The 25,049-nt window shown below is 31.5% G+C and overlaps 1 protein-coding gene across 1 annotated transcript in view; it reads left to right on the plus strand.

Annotated features, from left to right (window-relative positions):
* Positions 1 to 24,023, plus strand: part of LOC143051638 (scavenger receptor cysteine-rich type 1 protein M130-like) — a 64,877-nt gene extending 40,854 nt beyond the window's left edge. The window contains exons 20-30 of the mRNA XM_076224538.1: positions 3,057 to 3,250; positions 9,878 to 10,025; positions 10,886 to 11,049; positions 12,674 to 12,818; positions 13,714 to 13,880; positions 14,781 to 14,959; positions 17,167 to 17,305; positions 19,159 to 19,361; positions 20,806 to 21,239; positions 22,712 to 22,998; positions 23,912 to 24,023. Coding sequence (XP_076080653.1) covers positions 3,057 to 3,250; positions 9,878 to 10,025; positions 10,886 to 11,049; positions 12,674 to 12,818; positions 13,714 to 13,880; positions 14,781 to 14,959; positions 17,167 to 17,305; positions 19,159 to 19,361; positions 20,806 to 21,239; positions 22,712 to 22,998; positions 23,912 to 23,976 — 2,125 coding nt within the window. The 3' untranslated portion in view covers positions 23,977 to 24,023. The remainder of the gene's footprint in view (positions 1 to 3,056; positions 3,251 to 9,877; positions 10,026 to 10,885; positions 11,050 to 12,673; positions 12,819 to 13,713; positions 13,881 to 14,780; positions 14,960 to 17,166; positions 17,306 to 19,158; positions 19,362 to 20,805; positions 21,240 to 22,711; positions 22,999 to 23,911) is intronic.
* The last annotated feature ends 1,026 nt before the right edge of the window (positions 24,024 to 25,049 follow it).

Genomic DNA, 25,049 nt, shown 5'->3' on the forward strand with positions numbered 1-25,049 from the left:
CTGTTCGTTCGTTCATCCTGTCCGTTCGTCTGTTCCGCTTCAGGTTAACGTTTTTGGTCAAGGTAGTTTTTGATGAAGTTTAATATGTTTAAGTCTAATCAACTAAGTACACATGTTCCCTATGATAAGATCTTTCTTATTTTACAGGAAAATTAGAGTTTTTACCCCAATGTCACGGTTCACTGAACATAGAAAATAAAAGTGCGATTGTGACATCTGTTTACTATGGACACATTTTGTTTTTGTTTTGCGGATTGATATTTTAACATACACTAGATATTAACTGTGCAACCCTACTGATCGACTTGTTATTTTTCTCACATGATCGAAGCAGAAGTCATACATTATCTTGTGAAAGACTAAAAAAGCGTCTAGCAAATTTCTTAAATTTTTACTTTCAAATATATCGATGATATTTAAATCTTTGGTATGAGTATTAAATATAAAAGTAGTCAACGATTTCTCTAACCATATATTAAGGCTAATATCCTGATAATTTGAGCTACTTCATAAAGAAGACTTACAAAGATAGTTTATCATAATCTTATGTTCGATTATTCAGAGTTGAGATGATTCAATAAATAGGAATACTAATCAATCAGAATTCAAACGTTTTAATTACTAGAAAATTGTTCAGAACGCCAATGATGAATGCGTCGTTAGTTTCAGTCATTTTTACATCTAACATCTAAATGCCAGACAGTTCCTTCTACGCATAGACTGATCTTATTGATGAAAAACTTATGGAAAAGTATAACGCATACATATAGTTCATTGAATTAAATGACTCTTCTTTAACCTCATAAAATAATGTTGAATCTAGATTTTCAGACTATATCATACAGTGCGTAAATTTTTTTTAAAGGAACACTAGTTTGTAGAATGGTATTGAGCTGTGTAAAATTTAAACATGATGTTATTAGGTGTTATCACTTTATTTTGGTTTTTGGTTGTTGACTTATCAAAAGTAAAAGAGAGGCAAATATTAACAGATGGAGATTCAAACTTAAATTTCAAAAACAAATTGACAGTGAAATGGCTAAAAAAGAAAAGAAAAAAAAAGATCAACAGAAAAACAGTAGCCCAAAATGAAAAATAGAAAAATTCTTATCAACATGAACCTCATCGAATACTGAGGATAACGTTCTAGACATTGACCTCTGTTACAAATTTCTATTTATGCGTAATAAAGCTTTGTGGACTTTTGAATCAGGTCTGTAATAAATTTCCTGTTGACAAAACTTAAAATTAATCGAAAAACTAAGGATTTTCTTATCCCAGGAATAGATTACCTTAGCCGTATTTAGCACAACTTTTTAGAATGTTGTGTCCTCAATGCTCTTCAACCTTAAACTTGTTTGGCTTTATAACTATTTTGATCTGAGCGTCACTGATGATGAGTCTTGTGTTGACAAAATGTGCGTCTGGCGTATTAAATTATAATCCTGGTACCTTTGATAACTATTATAGACATATACCGTCAAAATTGTCAACCTAAAGTTACCTTTCGCAAACATTCAGTAGCCTTTTCCTGCTTTGATCATATTCAAATGTACATTGAGCCATCATTTTTAGCATCAGAATGATCAGTGTGAATTGAACTTATAGATGGTATCAATATTGATTTTTTTTTTAACCGCGACATGAAGACTCTATATGAGAGCTGTTTGATACATTATAAAGCCATAGGGTGTTTTTGAAAATGTTGGATGATATGTGACCTGATTATTGATAAAAAAGAAGTGACTTTGAGTTAACTGGAAGCAGTAATTTCTGCATTTTATTTCATGGAAAAGTACTCAAAATCTTATTTAATCTTGAAAGATCTACACAAATCCATCATTTCTCATGACAGGAAGTGACAATTTTTATACCATAACATGCAGAAGTAGCTAACGTTCTCCTTTACTTTCGGCAAAATGAATAAAATCCATATATTTTTGAAAAGTTTGTAGATAAAGATACCCTATGAGTTCGGAAGTGATATTTTCAAAACCTGAAGTTGCAATTTGTATCCCTTATTTAAGGCAAAAGTAAAACGAAACCACATATATTTAAATCACCATGAAGACACCTATGACTGGACGCCATTTGTAACTTACAGTTTACCAGATAGCTTCCTATCAATTATCTAGAAATTTAATGCGGGAAAACCTTCAATTGTTCTCTGAACAGTTCGCTTTTCGTCATATTTGTTTTTCTATTGCGTATGAACGATATACAAATTTTAGCTAGATCACGACTCATGTGAGGTTTTCTTGTTTCACCCTGTCAAGGTCGTTTTGAACACAGTTATAGTTACTAGAGAGTTGAGTGCTTTAAACATATATACACTGCTAAATTCTAGTTGTGTCCTTCTAAATTAGGGCAACAGTAGTATACCGCTGGTATCTTCCGGGTTACAAACTAAAACTGAGGGAAACACATCAAATATAAGAGGAGGACTACGACATAACTGAAACAAACCATTAAAATGTTACACACAGAAATGAAATATAATAGAACAATGGCCATTTTCCTGACTTGGTACAGGCCATTAAAAAAACAATGGTGGGTTGAACCTGGTTTTGTTGCATGCCAAATCTTGTCAGAGATATCAAGTGATTGTCGTCGGTTGCAGTCTGCCAGATTTGTTTTTGGTTTATAATATTTCACTTATTGTTTGCATTTCACCTCATTTGAATTCATCATCTAAATGCTATTTATTCAACATCTTCTTTTTTATACAGAGTTGTGATACATATAGCTGTTATTTTTTCCCAGTATGTAACTCTTTTTCTCAACTTATACATATATAATTAATATCTAGAAATATACATTAACCTTATATATACAACATGGGATTACATCTAAGTGAATCTGGTAGACAGGTAGACCTGATCAATTGAAATTGTTAAATCTACTTGGTCCACTCCTTCTGGAGAATTATAATTGCTATGGATAGATTTATTTGAGATGGATTTAATTGATTGAATAAAGTGTATAATGGATGCAACTTTTGATCAGCGGTATGGTATATTGCTAATGCCTTTGATTATATTTTTCTCAAATAAAAGGAGCACATCTGCAACTGCCCGAAAAGATTCGTGGTTTGGACAATCTACTAATCAACTGTGGTATACGTATCCCTACTGCATTTCAAATGATGTTAATGTTGGTCTCTGTCAAGCCCACCCTGCTTTCTATTATGGTTATACTCATTGCACTCATACCCATGAGGCAGGTGTATCATGTGTGTCAACAAACACAGGTAAGGGATTTGAATATTATGGAACATTGTTGAAGGAATAGATCATAAACTTTCATAAACATTAATACTGAATTAGATTTGTCTTGTGGTCTGATTTTAAAATGAATCTTTCCTTTAGTGATTGCTTGTTAATTCAATTTATTAAAAGGTTTCTTAGATTTTTATTATCAGCAAACGTTTGCCTATAAAATATATGTGTCATGATATATCTTTGTTGACATTTAAGAATTTGCATAACAACAATAAAATTTAAAATGGAAATCGGGAATATGACAGGAGATAACAACCCGACCAAAGAGCAGAGAACAGCCGAAATTTAAGCCACCAATGGGTCTTCAATTTTAAAACGTTCTTACCATAAATGCAGTAAGGAAAACAAACTAACGTAATATATGTTTAGATAAAAGGACCCTTACCTTATATATCATTTAACCTGTAATTGTTTTTTTTTATCGTACATTAACAGCCCAACATATATCACTAGCTCGTATTTGTATACTATGCAGATATTGAACTAAAGCTTCGTCAACTGTCGGATAATGTTTGTGTATTGCAACGAGTGTTGTATGAACATTTTTGATGCCATAATGTGTATTGCAGGTGCATTCTAATGACTTATTGCATGACCTTATGTGAACTATTTTTCAATTTACGTTCTGACTGTTTTTATTTCTTTAGAGCAATATGAAATAAAAATAGATAAATTGTATCATTTATGGGCATTCTGTTTTCTGGTCTGTACATCCGTTCGTCCGTCCACCCGTTCGTTCGTCTATTCGTTTGTTTGTTCGTCCGTTCGTCCGTTTGTTAGTTAGTCCGTCCGTCTGTCGCGCTTTAGATTAAAGTTTTTGGTAGAGTTAGTTTTTGATGAAGTTGAAGTCTAATCAACACGAAACTTAATACACATGTACCCTATGACATGATATTTCTACTTTTAATGACAAATTAGAGATTTTACCCCATTTTCACGGTCCATTGAACATGATAGTACGGATGAGGCATCCGTGTACTTTGGACACATTCTTGTTTAATTCTTTGTTGGGTAAATCATAAAAAAACACACCTTTGTCCTCAATCGAACTTTTTTCTTTTTACTGTTGAAAATTTTTATTACATAATAATAGATAATCATTAACTTTGAACAATGTATTATTGTTGACCATGCGAGATTCTTTTCGACTTAACAGTCAGTTTAGTGTTTATTTCTTTTTGATGTTACTATGTTGGTTTCAAAGGCAGAATAAACACATTTTTTTTTAACTTCTTATTATTTTCAAGAATTTCAACAAATACAACACATCAATCAAACAAACAGTAATATATGCAATAAACTTGACTATCTATCTATTCATAACAATAAACATAGTTGTAAATTCATTTTGTATGTATATATGAAAAGAAGATTTAATTACAAATGAACATTTGAGTTAAATGTGTATGTAGTAATATGTACCACTTGAGAAGGGTAAATTATATGAATAAAAGCTGGAAGAAGAGGTTAAAAATATCCTATAAGATTTCAGTACATAATGAATTGTGCTATAAGATTAAATAATGTATTATGTTATTTTTGACAATAAGTATTTTTCAAAATCAAATGATATATTAAAATAATTTTTGAATGCATCCCACATGGTATCAAAGTGATCTTATATTTTATTTTTGACTGCCGATATTTTTTTTTACATATATTTTAGCTTTTCTTTAATGGCACTGAGGGATAGATCTTTTAAAAACATCTATTGTTGTATACTAGTATATATTGTTTCATGTATAGAAAAATCAAATTATATGGGTCACATTTATATGGGTCACCTATTCGAACTTTTGATATGTCTCCAAAAATAAAATTTAACCTATGCAATGGCAAGCTTACCCCACCAGATAAAAACCAATAATCAACATCTTGTAAAAATTTTGGACAATCTCACAGAATATGTTCAACAGTTTCGTCTTCTAATTTACAAAATATACATAAAGGGTTATCAACAAGTTTGATTTTACATAAATATTTGTTTGTGGGAATAATTCTGTTCTTGATTCTGTAATGAAGCCACTGTAGTTTGGTATTGTCAGTGACTGTAAAAGGTAGTTTTTCCAGAAATGACGACGTTTATTTCCTTTTTGAAGACAAGTAATAATTCGTTGCTTTTGTGTTACTGACAATTCTTCCTGTTCTGATCCATAATTTAGAGATTCAACCATAAAAAACTGGAGATCTCTCTCAAGAAAATAAATAAAAAAATCAGTTGAAAAGCCATCAGAGCCAGGATTTTTATTATTTATTTATATTTTTAATGGCTGTGCAGCCTTTTTGACTGTTATTCTACCCTCCAAGCTCTCCTTCTCATCACTTGAAAGTATTGGAACATTTACATTTTTAAGATCTTCTTTCAGATCAGCTACTGAACTTCAGTTATCTCTCTTCTTATATAAGTTTTCATAGAAAAGTTTAACTTCTTTTAAAATTTTTCTGCTCTGTAAGTATTATACCATCATTATCTCGTTCAATTTTTGATATAATTTTACCCATACATGTTTTTGACTCCAACCCACAAAAATAACCTGTTGATTTTTCTCCCTCCTCCATCCATTGAACACGTGATCTGACTATTTCACGCCTTATAGATATAGGAAGATGTGGTGTGGGTGCCAATGAGACAACTCTCCATCCAAATAACAATTTAAAAAAGTAACTATTATAGGTCAATGTACGGCCTTCAACACGGAGCCTTGGCTCACACCGAACAACAAGCTATAAAGGACCCCACAATTAATAGTGTAAAACCATTCAAACGGGAAAACCAACGGTCTAATCTATATAAAAAAAAACGAAAAACGAGAAACACGTATAAATTACATAAACAAATGACAACTACTGTACATCAGATTACAGATGCAAACATTTGCAGCGGGCTTAAGGTGGTACTCAACACTGTTACTAAAATTAATTTGGCTCGTTTGATTTTCTCCCAATTATGACAAAGTATTTACTTTGACCCTTTGACAAAAATATAAAAATTTTAAAAAATTTGAACAAACCGTTTTATCAGAAAAATTACACTGGTTATATAGCAGTTTGACAAACACTTATTTTGATCATTGAGAAGCTTAATATTCCCTTAACAACACAACGTAATTAAAACGTTTAACTGCTTTTAAAGAGTTGTCTCCCTGTAGTGTTAGGTACCACCTTAAACGTTTTATGGATCCAAACCTTCTCCCTTTTTCTGAAACAATAGCATAACACCACAACATAGAAAAACACTCGGTAAAATATCAATTGACAGGCTTAACTCAATCAAAAAACGTAAATTAATAACCTTTTTAACGTAATTTTTCAAGTTCAGTTTTTGCTCTCAAGTGTAGTTATTGAAAGTTTGTCAACAGTATCCTCTAACTGTATAACTTCATTTCGTAAAGTTGTTTCCCTTTTTTCAAATGCTCTCTTTTTGTAACTGGATTAAGAAATACTTTTCCCCCTGATTTCCATCAATAAAGTTTCAAGAAAAAGTTGGTGATTAATTCTCTATTGAATATCTTAGTTATTAATCTCATCAATATTATCCAAATTATAAACAAGTGGACAATATTTGCGCTTTGATCTTTCTAATCTTTTGTTTAACTGTATTTCTATATCATAAAGCAAGGACTTGTTGAACTTCCATAAAATTCTAGTTCAGGTAATACCATACAATGATTTGAACGATAGCTTGGATGTACGTCACAGTGTTTGAGACTATTTTACATATTATCTGTAAATAAAGAGCTGCTGAACCTACGCCTCTTATGTTTTGTGCTGGTTAGAAAAAAGAAGTCTTATCTACCCTGTTTAAATGGAGTTCTGTTTCTCTGAGTAAACCTTTGTACATAAGGATAAAGCTCCCTAAATGGATGTACTGAACTTCTGTTTGCAATGATTTCTGCATTAACGTCTCTAGTCTTACGGTTATTAATATGTTTATAATTACAATAATCTATATAAATATTCTGTACAAGATTGAAATCACCAAAAATTATGTAAGTTTAACTTTAAAAATCATCAACAATGCCCATAATATTATAAAAAAATTCAGGACTATCCATATTTGGTCCATATAAGCACACTTAATAATTTTTTGATTGTCCACAAAAATTTCTAAAGTCAAATAGTTACCATTTATATCTTTTTTTTTTATTGAATTGAACTCAAAATTATTGTTAAATAAAATAGCAACTCCTCTAGAATTAGAACTTACAGAAGGAAAATAGTGTTCTTATCTCCACAAAGATCTAACACTATTTTCTAAATCATTTATAAAATTTGTATCCTGAATACAGTAAATATTACATGCTTCTAACTTCAGCATATTAAAGACATCTTTTGTTTTTACATTATCTCTCAGCCCTTGACAATTAACAGACATACTTTTTAAAGAACCCATATTTGTAACTTTTTATCAACATAAAACATTTTTCATAAATAACACAACATTGCAGACAGTAACAGTACATATTAATATCAAACAGGATAATTCTCAGAAATTAAAGACAGCATTTGAACAAATTGTAATGAAAAGGGTAAAACACAAATTTAAACGATTCAATATGGCAACACTAAAGTACCATTCTATAGTTTTATGCCAAAATTTCCAGTATTGCAGGAAAAATATTTTTAAACATAATTTTGCCAGCCTAATGTTTTTACACAATAATTTTAATGTAAAAATATCGGAAATTGATGAGACTGTCGTGAGAGGGTTAGCGCTATAGAACCAGGTTTAATCCACCATTTTCTACATTTGAAAATGCCTGTACCAAGTCAGGAATATGACAGTTTTTGTCCATTCGTTTTTGATGCGTTTTGTTATTTGATTTTGCCATGTGATTATGGACTTTCCCAATTGATCTTCCTCTAAGTTCAGTATTTTTGTGATTTTACTTTTTATTGGTATTCATAATGATTAAATATACATATAAATATAATTCTATAATTATATTCATGATATTTTTTGTTTTCAATTTTTTTTTTATGTTTACACATATATAGACAAAACCTATCAACTTATAAAATCAAGAGTTTACTTTCTCTCCAGCAGTCTTCTTCAAACATCATCAAAAAGTCTATACTTTAGTTGAAGTTCATCTTTAAACACCCCACAATTATAATACCACACTGATTCAAAACATTCCATGTCCCTGAAGTTGGTAATCAGTTGGATATTTCTCCTTTTGCCATCATCAGAGAATCGTAACCTGTCCTTCAAGTCTTTTCTCACTATCATAATGCTCCTTTTGACATCACTTTTAAAACATCTAACAATGACAAGGTTCGGTCCAGGTTGGTCCGATGACAGGCGATATATAGCTACTACATCTCTTTCTTCCAACTGCACGTTCAAATCTCTCCTTACTTTCTCAATTTAATCTGATCGCAAGTCTTGTTTTGAACGTCTTGTAAAATTCATTCATAACCTTAATAGTATTTTAACTTGAATATTTTTTATTGTAATTTGCACTTATAATGGCTTCTTGTGTTGATTTAATAGTGTCTTTTGAAATGTTACTTTCATTGATGACTGTTTCTCTAACTTGATTTATTTGTTTTCAAAGGTCTTCATTTTAATATACAAAGCGTCTATTTATTCTTGCATTTCTTTTTCTACCTGGGCTACTCTACAGTCGATCTTTTTGTCCATTGTAGACTCAAATCTTTGGAAATGTTTATTTATAATAGAAGTAACAACTATCTCCAAATCATGTGTTTTAACTAAATCTTTTGTAAACATCAAAATCATCTTTCTTTTTTACACCCTTAAGGTTCAATTTAATCTCATCAAGGTCATTTTTGTAAATTAGTTAAAGAACTTAACTCCATACTGTTATCTGACTCACTTGAAAGTTATAAATAAGTTATTTTTGGGAGTTTATGTTTCTTTTGTGAATCCAATTTTTTCTAGCTGACAACAATGTTTGAACTGTATTTGTAGATTTTTAACTTTGGGATTTAACTCTAGTTTTTTCACCTTGTGAAAAACTCCCTAAAGGCATTTTGTAGTCAATGGTCAAAACTGCTCACTAACCAAGATCAATATTTCCACATTAAATTTCAGGTATAAAATTCTTTGAAAGTCACTTTTTGGATATTCCTTTAAATATCATCCACACAAATATATCTCTCTAGAATCCTCATTCAATTCTACAACTATTGAACATAATCTTCTCTTATGGCAAATACATTAAGTAACAATAATCTGCAAAAACTGAGGAGCTGATTTTCAAGGTGTTGACAGCTCAGCGGCCATATTTAGTCCATATTAATTAAACAAAATTTTATATATCTACAATCGAAAATTATACAATAAATGTGGATTTTTCTGTCTTTTCAAGCAAATGTCATAATAAAGATAATAACTTTTCAGTGTCTTTAAATGACAGCTGTATTTGTAGTCCGCTCGAAATAGAATAAATCGCTTGCGTAAGCCAACATTAAACCTATATAACTTTTGCTGAACAGCCTTATAATTACAACGACACAACCATTGTAAAGATGTCTATTAGAGCTTGCATAAAAGGCTGGTGACTCAGTTAATAACACCATGATTTAAATTGGATAAAAGTATATCTGTTTTTCATATTTTTAAACAGATCGTAACAGCATAAAATTGCAGAATGGTCCAGGCGCATGGAAAGGGGAGTTGATAATAAATTTGTCCGGTAATCTTAATGGAGGTATTTGTTGGCAATTTTGGAACACAAATACAAACGATGTTGTTTGCAGAACTCTTGGGTACAGGTTTGTGAACATTTGATATGCTTTATCAAGTAATGTAACATTTGGAATGTCTTCATAGATACTATTAGTTATGTAACTATGTAATATTATGATAAATGCAGGTTTGTACCTGGTTAAAGACATACCCTATAATATTAGGTATTTATACCTACACAATACAAGACATATCTATAGCTCATAATTACGCATCAATAGAAGGATGAATTGCTGGTAAGTTTGTATTTTCCAATATGACCAGAGCCTTCTTCACAGCAATCCTTTCTGATATCTCGTGTTTTATTTCTTTTTGTGTCGGGGTTTGGGGTGGGTAGGGGGTTGGTTTGTTTTACCCGCAGTTGTCAGATTCAAAGTTTGATTCACTTTTAAAAAAAATGATTTGGTTTCTTGTGGAGAGTCGCCTCCTTTAAAACACACCAAATCGTCATATATATGTATAAGCGATTTCAGAATTCGGAAGATCGTTCATTCAGTCATAGCATAAACACTTTGCACCCACTTTGTACACAATAAACATAGTTAAAATTTTAGCATTACGAATCTTTATTTTACTGTTGTTTCAAGAAGTTGAAGATTTCTGGTGAAAAAATGTAGACAAAAATAACAAGAAAAAATGATAAATATATAACGTATACATGTATGGAACAAACGATCCGTCCCATCATAGACTGAACATATCAGAGTTGTGAAGATTTTTGTTCTTATAATTAAACAGCCTAACAAATAAAATTGCACATCGGTCAACAAATTTGCAGGTTTTGGCAAATACCTAGACTAATTGTGTACTGCTATAGTACAATCCAAGATGGCGGTTTTTATTCCATGAATCGACATTAATAAAGTCAGTATTTTCCTTTTTACAGATTACAGGGACAACGATTTACCTCATATAGAGCAGAAAAAACTATCTATCCCCTGTATTTCTCAGAGTTTAACTGTACTGGTCATGAAGTAAACATTGGAATGTGTAAAGGATATTACAATGTTTACAATTGTACCTCGGATGCAGTTGGTATAGATTGTTCTGGTAAGCATAAAACAAATACGAATACAAAGAGCTTCACTAAAACCACTTAAAAAGAGATTTAAAATTTTCCAGAGGTTCTGTGGAATCTATAAGAATCCATATATGATTAATACCACTACTTCAGTAAAACAGTTTAGTCGTTCAAAGTATATTTTTCCTGTGTGACGTTAACATTCTGACGTAAAATACGCGTGAATATATGAATGCAGTCACAGAACTTCAATTCTTTATGGGTTGATTTAAAATACATATATTATAAGTAAGCATTGAATGTGGTTGTTAAATTTAATAGATGCTTTTTGTGTTTCTTTGTTAAATATTTCTTTTTTTTTTGGTTCTAATTTTCATTGGGACACAGTGATGACTGCTGTCCCCCTATTTTGATAATTTTAACTTTTATGCCTGTTTTTTTTCACGTATCAAGTGATAGGTTTAGCACTATAAAACCAAGTTCAAGCCACATTTGAAAATGCCTGTACCAGAAAAAGGAATATGACAGTTGTCCATTCGTTTGATGAGTTGCTCATTTGATTTTGCCCTTTGTTAAGGTACTTTCCGTTTTGAATTTTTCTCGGATTTCAGTATTTTTGTGATTCTACCTTTTTTCAATCAGTTTATTTGAGGTCAGGAGCAGGCATCTCAGTATCTGCTAGTAGTCCTTTATTAATTCATATGTCATGTGACATTATGCTTAGTTTCTTGTTACCTATTCTGACATTCTTTACAACACAAGTTAAAGGATTTGGGGAAGGGTTGAGACCTAACAAATCATGTCTCAAGTTAGGGACCTTTGTCTTTTGATAGTCTTGTGTGATTTATAAATTTTAATAATTTAGTTGTTTTTGGAGTTTTATATGATGTCTATTTTCACTGAAAAAAGTACACAAAACAGGCTATTATTTGAACTTGGAATTATTTTCAATTATGGAATTTGCATAATTTCTTTTGTTTAAATTTTTTGATAAATTCCATGTTTATTTGGTATCATAATTTTTTGAGCGGTTAATAACACTTTCCATACAATGTATTTTGGTTAGATAGTGTTGTGCGCGGTATAGTGCATTCTATTGAAAATATACTATTTTCTTTAGTGTTGTGCGCAGCACAGAACATTTCAATACAGAATAAACATGGAATTTATTAAAAATTTCAATAACAAGAAATCAAGCAAATTTCATAATTAAAAATAATTCCAAGTTCAAATAATAGCCTGTTACATGCTTGTTATGGGTCTATTGACACTCGCTTTTGAGTGCTGGATTTTCTCGTTGTGTAGAAGACCAACAACTGGCACTTTACTGTTTTCTACTCTATGGTCTGGTTATTGTCTCTTTGAAAGATTTTCCATTTCCACTCTCAATTTTAGTATATCTATTTGTCAGATTGTACACTGCTTCATCATTTAACATTCATAAAGCGTCGATACAGTTACTGAAACGAGACGAAAAGAAATGAAGATTTTACCTTTACAAAAAATCATATTGTACTCACAATAACGTTCTTATATGAAGAATATTAGATTAATAATATGCATGCATTGCATGCAGGCGCCAACATACACTGTTTGGAGAGTTACCAGTTTAGTTTGTCTTTATTTACGATGTACTGAAATTTTAAATTTCAGGGGGAATACAAGTCCGACTACAAAACGGAACCAACCCATTTGAAGGGCGAGTTGAAATCTTGCTTGGCGGAGTATGGAACACGTTATGTGATTCAAGTTGGAATAACTACGATGCAAAAGCAGTATGTTCAACTCTTGGTATTGGGTATGTAGCAACAAACAAACTTGTAATAAACATATATTTCTCTGCAAAAGTCATCGTTTATTTAATATCATTTATCAGAGAAAGATATATTATATAAAATGATGAATTTTAACGAAGCTGGAAAACAAGCACTTATGCCATGTATTGCAGATAATGCAAATTACATATACAATTGTATAATATATGTTTTACTTTTCGAATACCAGACCAAAATATAATGGCATTTGAACATATGGCGAAAGATTTTAAAAAAAAATAAAATTGAAACGATCTATATGTAGATGAAGTATGCCATTTTTAAAATTCCAAAACAAAACCAAATTAGAAATTTTGAGAAGAAACTCATTATTGTTGTTATCCTTTTAAACAAAGATTTATATATTGTTATAATTGTTATGTCCTCATATGTTTCATTTTGGCCTTTTTATATTAGCTTTTGACATGCAATCGATTGTTTACATAAGAAAATGTCCGTACCAAGTCAGAAATATGACTATAAAGGAAGATTTTTTTTGTTAACCTTTTCAGACGTATATGCGTGCTCTGTCGACAGAGGATATCATAACGATGTACGACAAGTGCGTCCATGTTCTAAGGTGTGCATCTTTAGCGGTCAATTCGACAATGAAACGCGTGAATCCCTTCAAAAAAATTGGAGTGGTCTAATAATCTTATTTTGAATAATTCGGAATTGATCGACAAAACATTTTTTTTTCAGAAATATACGTTAAAATTCCTTTAAAGCAAACTTTATTTTAGAAATATTTGACTGATGCAAGGTACTTTTTAGTCACATAGTTCTCTCAGTATTTTTTCAAGTTACATTTATTGTCAAAATGTTCATATTTTACTTGATACTATATATAGTGATATTATTGTGAACTTATATTTATAGAACATCTACGCCTGTGTTACTATCTAATGCACATTATGGACAAGGAAATACCTCAAGAGTAATAGGAGATTTAGGTTGTGCCGGATGGGAGGATCATATTGGTCAATGTAATATTATAGAAAGAGGATCGTGTTTGCACACTGAAGACGCTGGTGTTCGTTGTGTTGGTACGTTTCACAACTTACATGAAAAAAAAACTGAGTGCAAATGTATTATTTGTTAACTTAAATGATTCAAATAATCATGCTGGTTAGATCCAAACTCTCTCCTAACCTATTACATAAAAACAGAGTGCACGTGAACATGTAATTGTACTGCACAACAATAAAAAAGACACTAAGTACAGGTCTTAGAGTACTCGCAGTTACTAGCAGTTAGTTCACAGCCAATAGCAACTTATAAAATAAATCATGCATCTTAGACTAAATTATCAATCAGTACAGATGCAATATCCAATGAATATAATGTAAAGACGTCATAAACAGTCAGATAAAAACATAACCGTGTGCAATGCCAAGATACAGGATTCGACAAACTGTAGATCCATAAAAGTACATAAGTATATAACAATAACATTTAGTTTGCTTTAAATTAACTGATAACAAAATCAATATTACTACCAGTTAACAATATTAAAAGATCTAATGACAGTGTTGAATTGATAACCTTTTAGAATTAGTTTATTCACAAGATCGATAAGTACACCAGGATCGTTTCTAAATTTCTGGGCACACTAAACAACACCCCCGTTAACATGAGGATTTGCTATCTCGTTTGAATTAAGTTTTTTTCCAGTTACAACCGAACATACAAACCAAAACTTTATATATATGGAAGAAATCTATCCTATTATATGTATAGATAGTTAGTATAATAAAGTATACACTTATCTTTATGAAATGAAATGAAAATAGATCGTAATATTCTAATTGATGCTTTTTGTATACCTTTTAAACAATCTACAAGACTTCATTATTAACGTTATTTAATACAATACGTGTTATTCGTACACTGTTGTGTACGCAAATGACATCTTGTGTGAATCTAGTGTCCATTTATATTTATAGATTGCTATGAAGAGGTTACAACACAATCAGGTCAAATTACTTCCAACAACTATCCTAGTTACTTTTCGGATAAGAAAGATTGTATTTTTGTGATAAAACCTGCAAAAATAATCTCTCCAAATGCTCAGTACGTCTTATCTATAGAAGATCTGAGAAGTCAAAGTAATAGAGATATTGAGGTATGATTTTACATGTATTATGTTCTTAAAAGTTAACCATAGTTGGCAAGTGGCATAATTACGCATTGGAAATTTCTAAATATTAAACATGTCTACACTGATCAGACATGTTCATTGCAACATGAAGCTAACCAATCCCCTAGAGAAGTTATTGCGTGGTCCATACACGTGATTATTGTGTGGACCACTATATCATGAAAATTGTTAATCACATTAGTCAACCTATCAAATATGTCATATTAACTTTTAGAGGTTGTTGCATTTGTCCAACGCTTCAAACTTTTGAACTGAACATGACCTTCACTTAACATGGTGAAATTGACGGGGTTGCATGGTTGTTTTTGCGTGTTACACATATACACATTAAATTCTTTCCCTCGTTGTCAATTGAGTCCTTCTTGCTGTTCATATTTGTCTGTGAGCAGACACTGTGTTTAATTTATATTGCTCTAAAGAAAAACCTGAAAACAAACATAACGTAAATAATGTATCGGATTAAGCATAAGGTCAAGCAATCAGTCATTAGAATGCGACTGCAATACACATTTTGAGGTTATACTGGTTCATAGAACACTCGTCATCAGCAATGCATAAACATAGTACAGCAGTGGATGTAAAGTATAAAAATACAGCTTAGTGGTATCTGTTTGGCTATATCTCGCATGATAAGACCCAAAATTGCAGAATAAATATTCATATTCCACCTACATACCTTATATACTATGTACGCATACTGTGTTACAAATCTAGATTCTACCAACAAGGGAAGTTGGTACTAGACCAACGAAAGCTGAATTATTAGTACAATCTAGTTGGCCGTATGCCGTTGAGGGAAGAATTCAAATTTTACATTGTTGTGATGAAATTTAGAGTAACTATACCCAACGCAACGAAATTGCGGAGGGTGTAATATTTTTTACCCGTCACTCTGTCTGTTCGTGCGTCTGATCGTCAGTCCGTCAATCCTGTTTTTGTCATCGCAACTCCTCTGAAACCACACAACATAATTTTATGAAACCTTTTTAGATAATAAGTACATACCTTGTAGCTGTGCATATCGACAGGAGATTATAATTCTTTTTTTTCTAGGAGTTACGCCCCTTGGAACTTATTTGCTTCTATATACTACAGCAACAGTTTGTCATTGCAACTCCTTTGAATCCACACAACATAGTTTCATGAAATTTTGTCAATAATAAGGACATACTATGTAGGTGTGCATATCAACACGAATTGAAATTATGATTCTATTTTTCTATGAGTAACGCTCCTTTGAACTTATTTGCATCAATATACTACAGCAACAGTTCGTCATAGAAAATCCTCTGAAACCTCAAAACAGAATTTTATGAAACCTTTTACATAATGAAGACATACTATGTAGATGTGCATATCGACAAGAAATTATGATTTTAAATTTTTTTCTTAGATTTATTTTATTTGTCTAGTGGCAATGTGTGAGTGTGCTAACTAAGGTTTTTTAGCTCACCTGGCCCGAAGGGCCAAGTGAGCTTTTCTCATCACTTGGCGTTCGTCGTCCGTCGTAGTCCGTCGTTGTCCGTCGTTGTCCGTCGTCGTTAACTTTTTACATTTTGAACTTCTTCTAGAACCAATGAATGGAATGAAACCAAACATAGCATGAATGTGATATGCATTTACTTTTATCACAAATTTTGAAAACTGCATTTGAAATACAAATAAATGTCTTTTGTAAAAACCCAGTGCAAATCTTTAAAATATCACAATGTTACAATTTTAGCACATGAAATATCAATCAAGCACTACTTGTATTTACTAGTTAGTTTTAGTACTGAAAATTATTAAATACGACTTTAGAAAAGACTAACTTCCGGTTTTTAAAGTCATTTCCTGTCCGTGATCTGATTCAGTTTTTGCGTCAAACGAAAACATATGACGCCGTTTTTTTGACATACAAAAATCGCAAAATAATGGGAAACAGCAAATACTCGTTGTGAGCCTTGACAACAACATCTAGATACATAAAAACATTCAACAGAACGTGCTTTTAATATTTGAGTCCACACGTGAATAAAGAATCGACAGTGAAAACCGTAGACAGTGAACACTGTTATTAGTATGAAAACACATCACACGAGGATATATATACATATTAGTCGTAAGGTACTAAAATGTCAGAATAATAACACAGATGAAAATTGTTACTGGGGCTTGTATAAATATTTCAGATCAAAGAAGGCATCTATGGAAGTGTTCTCAAACATGTAACGTTTTATCAACCTACAGACACAGTAGTGGGAAAAGAGTTCTTCATTCGCTATACAAAAACAAATACCCAAACCGACAGATATAAAATTACATGGAAACGTAAGTACATGGTGTGCACAAATGTATTTTTTACTGTTGTACACATACCATCACGAACTATGCATGCATTTATAATAAATAAATATGAATGAACACAAAGTGGTACATAATCTAATTGTAACACTAAAAACGACACAAGTGTGAACCTAAATGATATCACTCAAAAGTACATATTCATCGTTTCGTATAAATTACAATTGATTAATGAAAACCAATTGTTATGTTTGTACACAATGGCTCTACTGCGACGAATTGATATACAAACACATTTTAGAAGATTTGAGAAAGATACCAAAGAGACATCCAAACACAAAGGTCAACGTGTATCGACACATCATGAATAAAAATTACAAATACAAATAAACAGACAAAAGTTGTACACAAAACACAACATAGATAACAGTAGCATGATCAACACAAATCCCACCAACAATTGAGATGAATTATTGTTGATTACAAATCAAGGTCCATATTTCTTAGTCTGCATTTTTTGACTTTGATGTCTGTTTATAATACAAATGAATAACGCTAAGAATTTGTTAGACTTATTGAATAAATAAGTTGTTTACTATACCGTGGTTAAATTATCATACTGATAAAGTTATCGGTGAGACATTGTGTGATATTGCTGCTTAAGTGCCGATTGTCTACCATGTATAGCTGCAATCACATGTCTTTAATGTTAATATTTGAACTAATTATTTCGAAAGGTTTCTTGGCAGCTGGAATGTAATATTATGTCTTACAAAATGTCAAAAAGTAAGCTGACTTAGATTAACTTGAAACTTATTGCAATTTAAAAAGATATAGCTTTTAATATTCTGATCTGTCAATGAAATGAAAGACATTTTATCTTATAGCCAATGATATATAAATACTGAAACAAATTCTATGTGCCAATACTTAAACAATATCAAGAGGCGACGATGATCTCTAATTACAAATGTACTAATTCAAAATATTTTTTTTCCAAAAACACTTAAACTACATAAAATTATGTTAATACATTGTGTGTATAAAACCAAACGTTGACTGATAGACTTAAGTTCTACGTATTGATAGACAATGGTTTAATGTTTCCAAGGGTACACAATGGTACCCATTCATGAGCTAAATTCATGAACAAAGTTAAAAACCTAAAGAATATGTATCATATGAAGAAAGTATATAATACTAAACCCTTAACGGGAGGGATAGTGCTTGATTTTCTTATAACAAAGACATAATCTGTTGATCAGTTTATTTGAAGTCTTGCGCTGCTATATCAGTAACTGCTAGTAGTCTATGGTAATTTATGTATCGATATCATTTCACTTTGTTTCTTTTGTTACCTATTCTGACATCGGACTTGGAACTTTTTGCATTGGTTATTTACTGTGTATATCACTGTGGTTTTGTTTATTCTACATTGAACAGATGTATACGGGATAGTTGACATCTTACAAAACATGTGCTGGCCTTTGTTAGTCTTGTATGTTTTTTTTATTTAAAATTTTAGTTAATTTATATGGTTTTAAGATAAGTGTGACGTATATTTTCACTGAACTAGAACACATATTTTAGGGACCAGCTGAACAGATTTTCTCGCTGTGTTGAAGACCCATTGGTGGTCTTCGACTGTTTTCAGCTGTTTGGTCTAGTTGTTGTCTCTTAGTCACGTTTCCATTTTCCATTCTCAATTTTTCATCTTATATACGTTTGTTATACATTACTAATATACCTTAATAACTAATTATATATATATTTTTTCATCTTAATTGCAACTGTATTTTTTTAACTTGAAAAATTTACATTTGATTCATTCATTAATTTGTTTTTATTAAATTAAATTTGAATCATCTTGTTATGTATAGTTTTAGAACGACGAGACGCCATCAAGATAGGATGTGGACCTGCTTCATGGGATATAGCTGTTAACATGACAATAATGAAAAAACTTTACCCAGATACCATTCCAGAATTAATATATTTCCCTGATGCTGGCTGTAAAGGTGTCTGGAGAGACGACACGATATTTTTTTCACAGAAATACACCGAATGTAGAACACAGCGTGAGGTAGTACGGTTTATACAATTTGATTTACTTGAAACCAACTTATATTCGCGGATACTCTATTTCTCGTTTAGCCTGTTCGATTCCTATTCACGGCGATTAAATTTCAGATTTTAAAATTTTCTTGATATAATAAGGCCAAAAAAGAAAAGACTAGGATTTACATTTTCGATTTTCCTGACGATTGATATGTACAAGTGTTTTTTTCTTCTCGCGAAAGTCGCGAAAAAATAATTGCTTGCGAAAATAAGTATACACATTGCATTACCTGAAGCATTTGAATGTAAACTATGTTATGTTCAATGTGTCTGTAAATTAGATACTCATTTACAGATGAATCAACACAAAATACATTTCTTTTTTTCAAATTCAGTCTTTCTTCAGCCTACAATTACTTTTTGGTCAGATGTTCATCTTGATTTCCTACAAATATATTCTGTCATTATAACGGTGACAGCAATGTCAAATTCTTTCAATAATAAGCAATCTACATGTATATCATGCAATTTACATTTAAAGAATGACGTGTATTTCATTTTTTTGGGAATGATGATTTTAAAAGAATGTCGACTACGAACCAATTATTTAATCAACGTAGTAAATTTTACTAAAGAACTTAACTATTTGATCGACACCATGCATGTATGCATGTATTTTAATGCCCCATATATAGGCATTATGCTTTCTGGTCTGTGCGTCTATTCGTTCATTCTTCCGTTCGTCCGTTCGTCCCACTTTAGGTTAAAGTTTTTGGTAGAGGTAGTTTTTGATGAAGTTGAAGTCCAATCAACTTGAAACTTAGTACACATGTTCCCTATGATATGATTTTTGTTTGCCAAATTAGAGATCCCCTCCCCCCCCCCCATTTCAAGGTCAATTAAACATAGAAAATGATTGTACGGATGGGGCATATATGTACTGGGGACACATTCTTGTTATTATTTTATTCAAATGCTATTAATTTGATAGATATCTCCTATGAACGTAAAAATAATTTTCAAATAAACTGCTGAAAAAATGTCTACTTAATGAGACTCGAGCATACCCCAAGAATGCTCGATGCTTCCTCAAAAGAATAAATCTATGATTCCTATATGATCTGATAAATGCATGACATCAGGAAATGTAAAACACAAGCATGGTTATAATGCAGGATCACTGAGTATCATTGTACATCAGTAGACTTGTGCAGTGATTTTGAGAGTTTTAATTACAATGGTGCTGTCTGTTTTTGAACAATTAATAGCATCTGTATCTAGTGTTTAGGGTTCATTTAAAAAATATCACTTCAAATGTTGAAATTGAAGAAAAGCAATTAAAACAACACATTGTACTCAAACGTCATCAAAAGAAGAAGAACTCGTATATAACTTAAACTAACTTGATATTATTCAAAATAATCACCATATCAATACAGTACTATGTACAAATTTGGTTTATCTTTTAGGATAGAGTGAACAGTGTTTTATACAAGAATCGTCTTATGTATCCAGAAGCAAATACACCAAACCCAGTTGTGATACGTAACTTCCGTTGGACAATAGATGTCGATTGTGAACTATCGAAGATAAACAGTGCAACAGTTAATTTTCATCCGAACGAACTACTTTCAACTACTGTTTCTTCCCATGGTGGGCATGAAAATGTAGATCATATATCAGGGTCAGGAAAAGAAGGTGTTATAATTTCTTTCTATAAAGATCAACATTTCATACAACAGATCAATGGAAATCCGCTACAAATTCATATTGGTGAAAGTATATATGTCAAGGTCAAAACACAAACAACAGACAACAACTATAAAATGAGACTTCATTCATGTGTAGCGAAACCACAATCTTATTCATCAGCCACTTATGCTTATCCTCTCATACAAGATGGGTAAGGCGCTTTACAATTCATGTGATTTATATTTAAAGTCCCTGATACAGAAATCATATTACATTTTCAAATCAACTATGTGACTCTTTGAAGATAAAGTTCAAAGATTTATCGCCATCAAGTCATTGCCGTGCCAACCACCACGAAAGTTGTGAAATTAATAATTGATATTGATATCTCACAACAGCAAGGTCATATATAAAAATTATTTTATTATAATTCAGAACGTATTGATAGTTGTAAATATGAAGCTTACTCATTAGCTAAATCATTTTTAACGATAAGGAATATTTGAACGGGAACCCAGTTATTTGCCCAATTGAAACGCATTGAAAGTCATACTAAATAAATGGGGTGCTGTTCATTAAAAATTATGATAGCCACCTTGTGACTTCTGTTTCATGTTAGACATTAGGTTCCAAGTTTCTGATTACAATCTTAGTGCCTCATGGTCGGCATTCTGTTGCAAAATTTTGTTTTGATTGACAACAGGGTCCCTCAGTCTACTTCCGTTGAAGAATGAAGGCTACAATTTAGACAACTTACTCTATGCACTGACGCCAGATTTTATTTAAATCAATCAAAAGTTTTACAGAAATTCAAACTAGAAAGCCTACACTTTCATATAATTCTACATTCAGTTACAGAACTTGTATAAAAATAACACTACACTTTAGATAAATGTTTTGAGATTTTTTTTAAACTACATTCGTGGGTACCGGACTAGTTGACGTAACCTTGATCCTATTCCAGTTCGCATGCCAATTATACAGTAATGTGTATACTATAAATATTCAAAAAAGATAGAAAAATTCATACAAAAATAATAAACCATTCTCACTCTGAACAGTGTAAGCTATTAAATGAAATGTTTATTCTTTGCAATTCTACAAGATCTGCCTCGTTTGACAAATACTGTATTTTTATCAGATGTTAACAACACAACAGAATGATACTATTTAAATCCTGTATTAAGGGAGTTCGCTTGTCAAGTTTTGGATTTTGTGTCAGATTTTCGGAATCCTCTGGTTTTATCCATTTGAATGCATTGAAAAAATTTGCCCGGTGACCCCCATTTTTCTTTTTGTTAATCTTTTGCATGTATAATGATAAGCCATCTGAATAAGTCTTATACAATTTTAATTACTTTTTAACAGTTTTTGAGAACTTCAACCTGTCAATGATAAAGCTATGGAAAGTCAAGAGAGAATATTTTCCCTCCAAAATTTCAATGACCAATATCTCGAAAACAAGCACGGCGACCTATCTATATTTTTTGCTCTTTGGATTCCTTTTTTAATCCCCTATCAATATAAACTAGTGTTTTGAAAAGTAGTATACTTTGAAGATGAGAAGCGAACTCCCTTAGTGACTTAAATATTACCGAGGAAAATATATAGACTTCAATAGACATCCGAAATCTTATTTTTTAAAAGTGATTTAAGGAAAACGCTATTTGTTTTTCATTTCAGCTGTCCTACAGACAGCACGACTAAGATCATCAGTCAAACAACACATGAGACAACATTTGTATTTAGCTCTTTTGAATTCCAAACAAATAAAGATAACGTGTTTGTTGAATGCAATGCCACATTTTGTCTTACTGGAGACAACTCAGTTGCATGTCAACAAGCCTGTCATACCAAGAGAAGTGTTGCAAGAATTCCAGATACATCTTTTATAGAAATAGGATACAGTCGTCCATTTCGTGTATTATATGTAGAAGATTCAAGCAACCATTCACATGATATTAAACACAGTAAGCTATGTAGTGTAGATATTAAACATATTCATAATATATGCTTATGAAAATTCTAATTTTAACAAAGACCATAAGTAATTGGTTTTATTTATTGTTGAAGTCCGTATGTTGATGTGTAGTTGTCAACGTTTGTATCATTTTGTCTATATTGGCAAATTGTCTTATTAGAAATCAAAAAAATTCTTCTTATGTTTATACATATGCAAGATTAACTTCAAAATAAACAAACACAAATACAATAATCTCAGGGTGGCACGTTGAACGAATAAACTTGATGTACGAGCATACTATATTTTGCCTGTCAAAAGAATACTCAAGGAGCATTTCTAGGAGAAACATAAGTGTGTAAACCAATCTGATTGCAAATTAGGGTTTAAATCAAATATCTTATATCGAAATCTTCACTTTCAAATGCTATCTCCTGACCTTTCAATGACTAGTTGTAGTGGTCAATAAAAATATTGCAAAAATTTGCAAGAAATAGTAAATTCTGAAATTCATTTTAAGTTTTAGAGAGCGCTCATTTCACTTTGTTAATTATCATTCATACTCTTAAATCTCAAATGTTTATTGTTCCGGATAACAGTTATATTGTACATGTTGCAGTTAAAATTTTCTCATAATCCCGACTGTCTCATAAAAAGCTGAAGTCAATGAATCAACACTTTGACACTGTGTTACATTACTCTACTTTGTAATGGATCGAACGTTGTACCACAAAGAAACATTCAACAGCGGTGCAGTACAGACAACAATACTTTATTGCATCAACACTCAAACTTAAAACAAAACATATGTGCTGTAATTATTTCCGTTTTTTCTTTTATATGATGAGTGGTTATCCGAAAAAGTTTTAATGATTTCGTACATTTCAATTTCGATCATTCAATTTGGCTTTTTTTAATTTCAGATGTGGACCAACAAAAAGGATCAAAACAGAATATTCTGGATGAAGAGGAATCTTTAATATCTTAAATAAAAAAACAATACTTTAATGATAAATTTTGACGGATGAATGTGATTTTAGTTTTCAGATATGAAATTCTTTCTTTTTTGTATTTAATCGAAAAATAAAAATATCTATTTGTTCAACGTTTAAGGTAGTTGCACATTTGTTTGGCATTCAACTTTTTTAGTTATCTTTTAGAACTAATACATCGGACAATGATTTTGAGGACAACAAAACCGGAATCAATCGAACAAAAATTGAATATTCGTTAATTTGAATTCAATCAAACAAAAAAAAAAAGATATAATAATTAAACTGTCAATTGTTCTTGAACAATTGAGAGGTCTTTCCTTTTGTAATGTAAAATACATGTTCCAACAGACGTAGAATGTATTGAAGAGGTCAAGGTCAACCTTAAAAAGCTCGAAAACACATTAAAAATCCTTTATATAAGGTTAAAAACACTAAATTCGCTATTTTGGATATGACCTTGACCTTTGACCTTTTGACCTTTGTCAAGGTCATTAGTCCCCAATGCCATTACTGAAGACCCCAAGGGTCTAGGACCTTTGGTTATATAGTAAAAGCTGATTTTGTCTTTTCAGAAACCTAAAACAGGGGTTATGCCCCTTATAAAAAGGTCAAATCTCTTTGGTCAAAATGTAGCAAAGTTGCGCCATAATGACCCAAACATTTTCCACTATTTAAAACTTCTGTAATTATAATGGTTTCTGAGATTATCCCATAACAAGGTGTTAGGTCAAAGGTCAAGGTCAACATACAAATTTGACCTTGAGGTATTTTTTAAAGATACATGAATTGATGATGATTGGTGAAGATCCTAGGTGTCTAAGACTTACGGTTTCTGAGTTTTGGTGGCCAACCGACACCGGTTAATTTTGATAGGGGCATAACCCTACCAATGAGTCGTTGAATCTTTTCGATCCAAATGTAACGAAGAACCGGGGTCTGGTCCTGAACAAATTTCACCCTTCGTTTTTTTTCTACCTATTACGGTTACGGTGTTGGAACGATAACAAGGTTTTTTTGGTTTCGGAGGGATTACTCCGAACCGACAAAATATTTCGACTCACAGGGT

This window comes from Mytilus galloprovincialis, chromosome 11 (genome assembly GCF_965363235.1).
Source record: "Mytilus galloprovincialis chromosome 11, xbMytGall1.hap1.1, whole genome shotgun sequence".
Classification (NCBI taxonomy): Eukaryota; Metazoa; Mollusca; class Bivalvia; order Mytilida; family Mytilidae; genus Mytilus; species Mytilus galloprovincialis.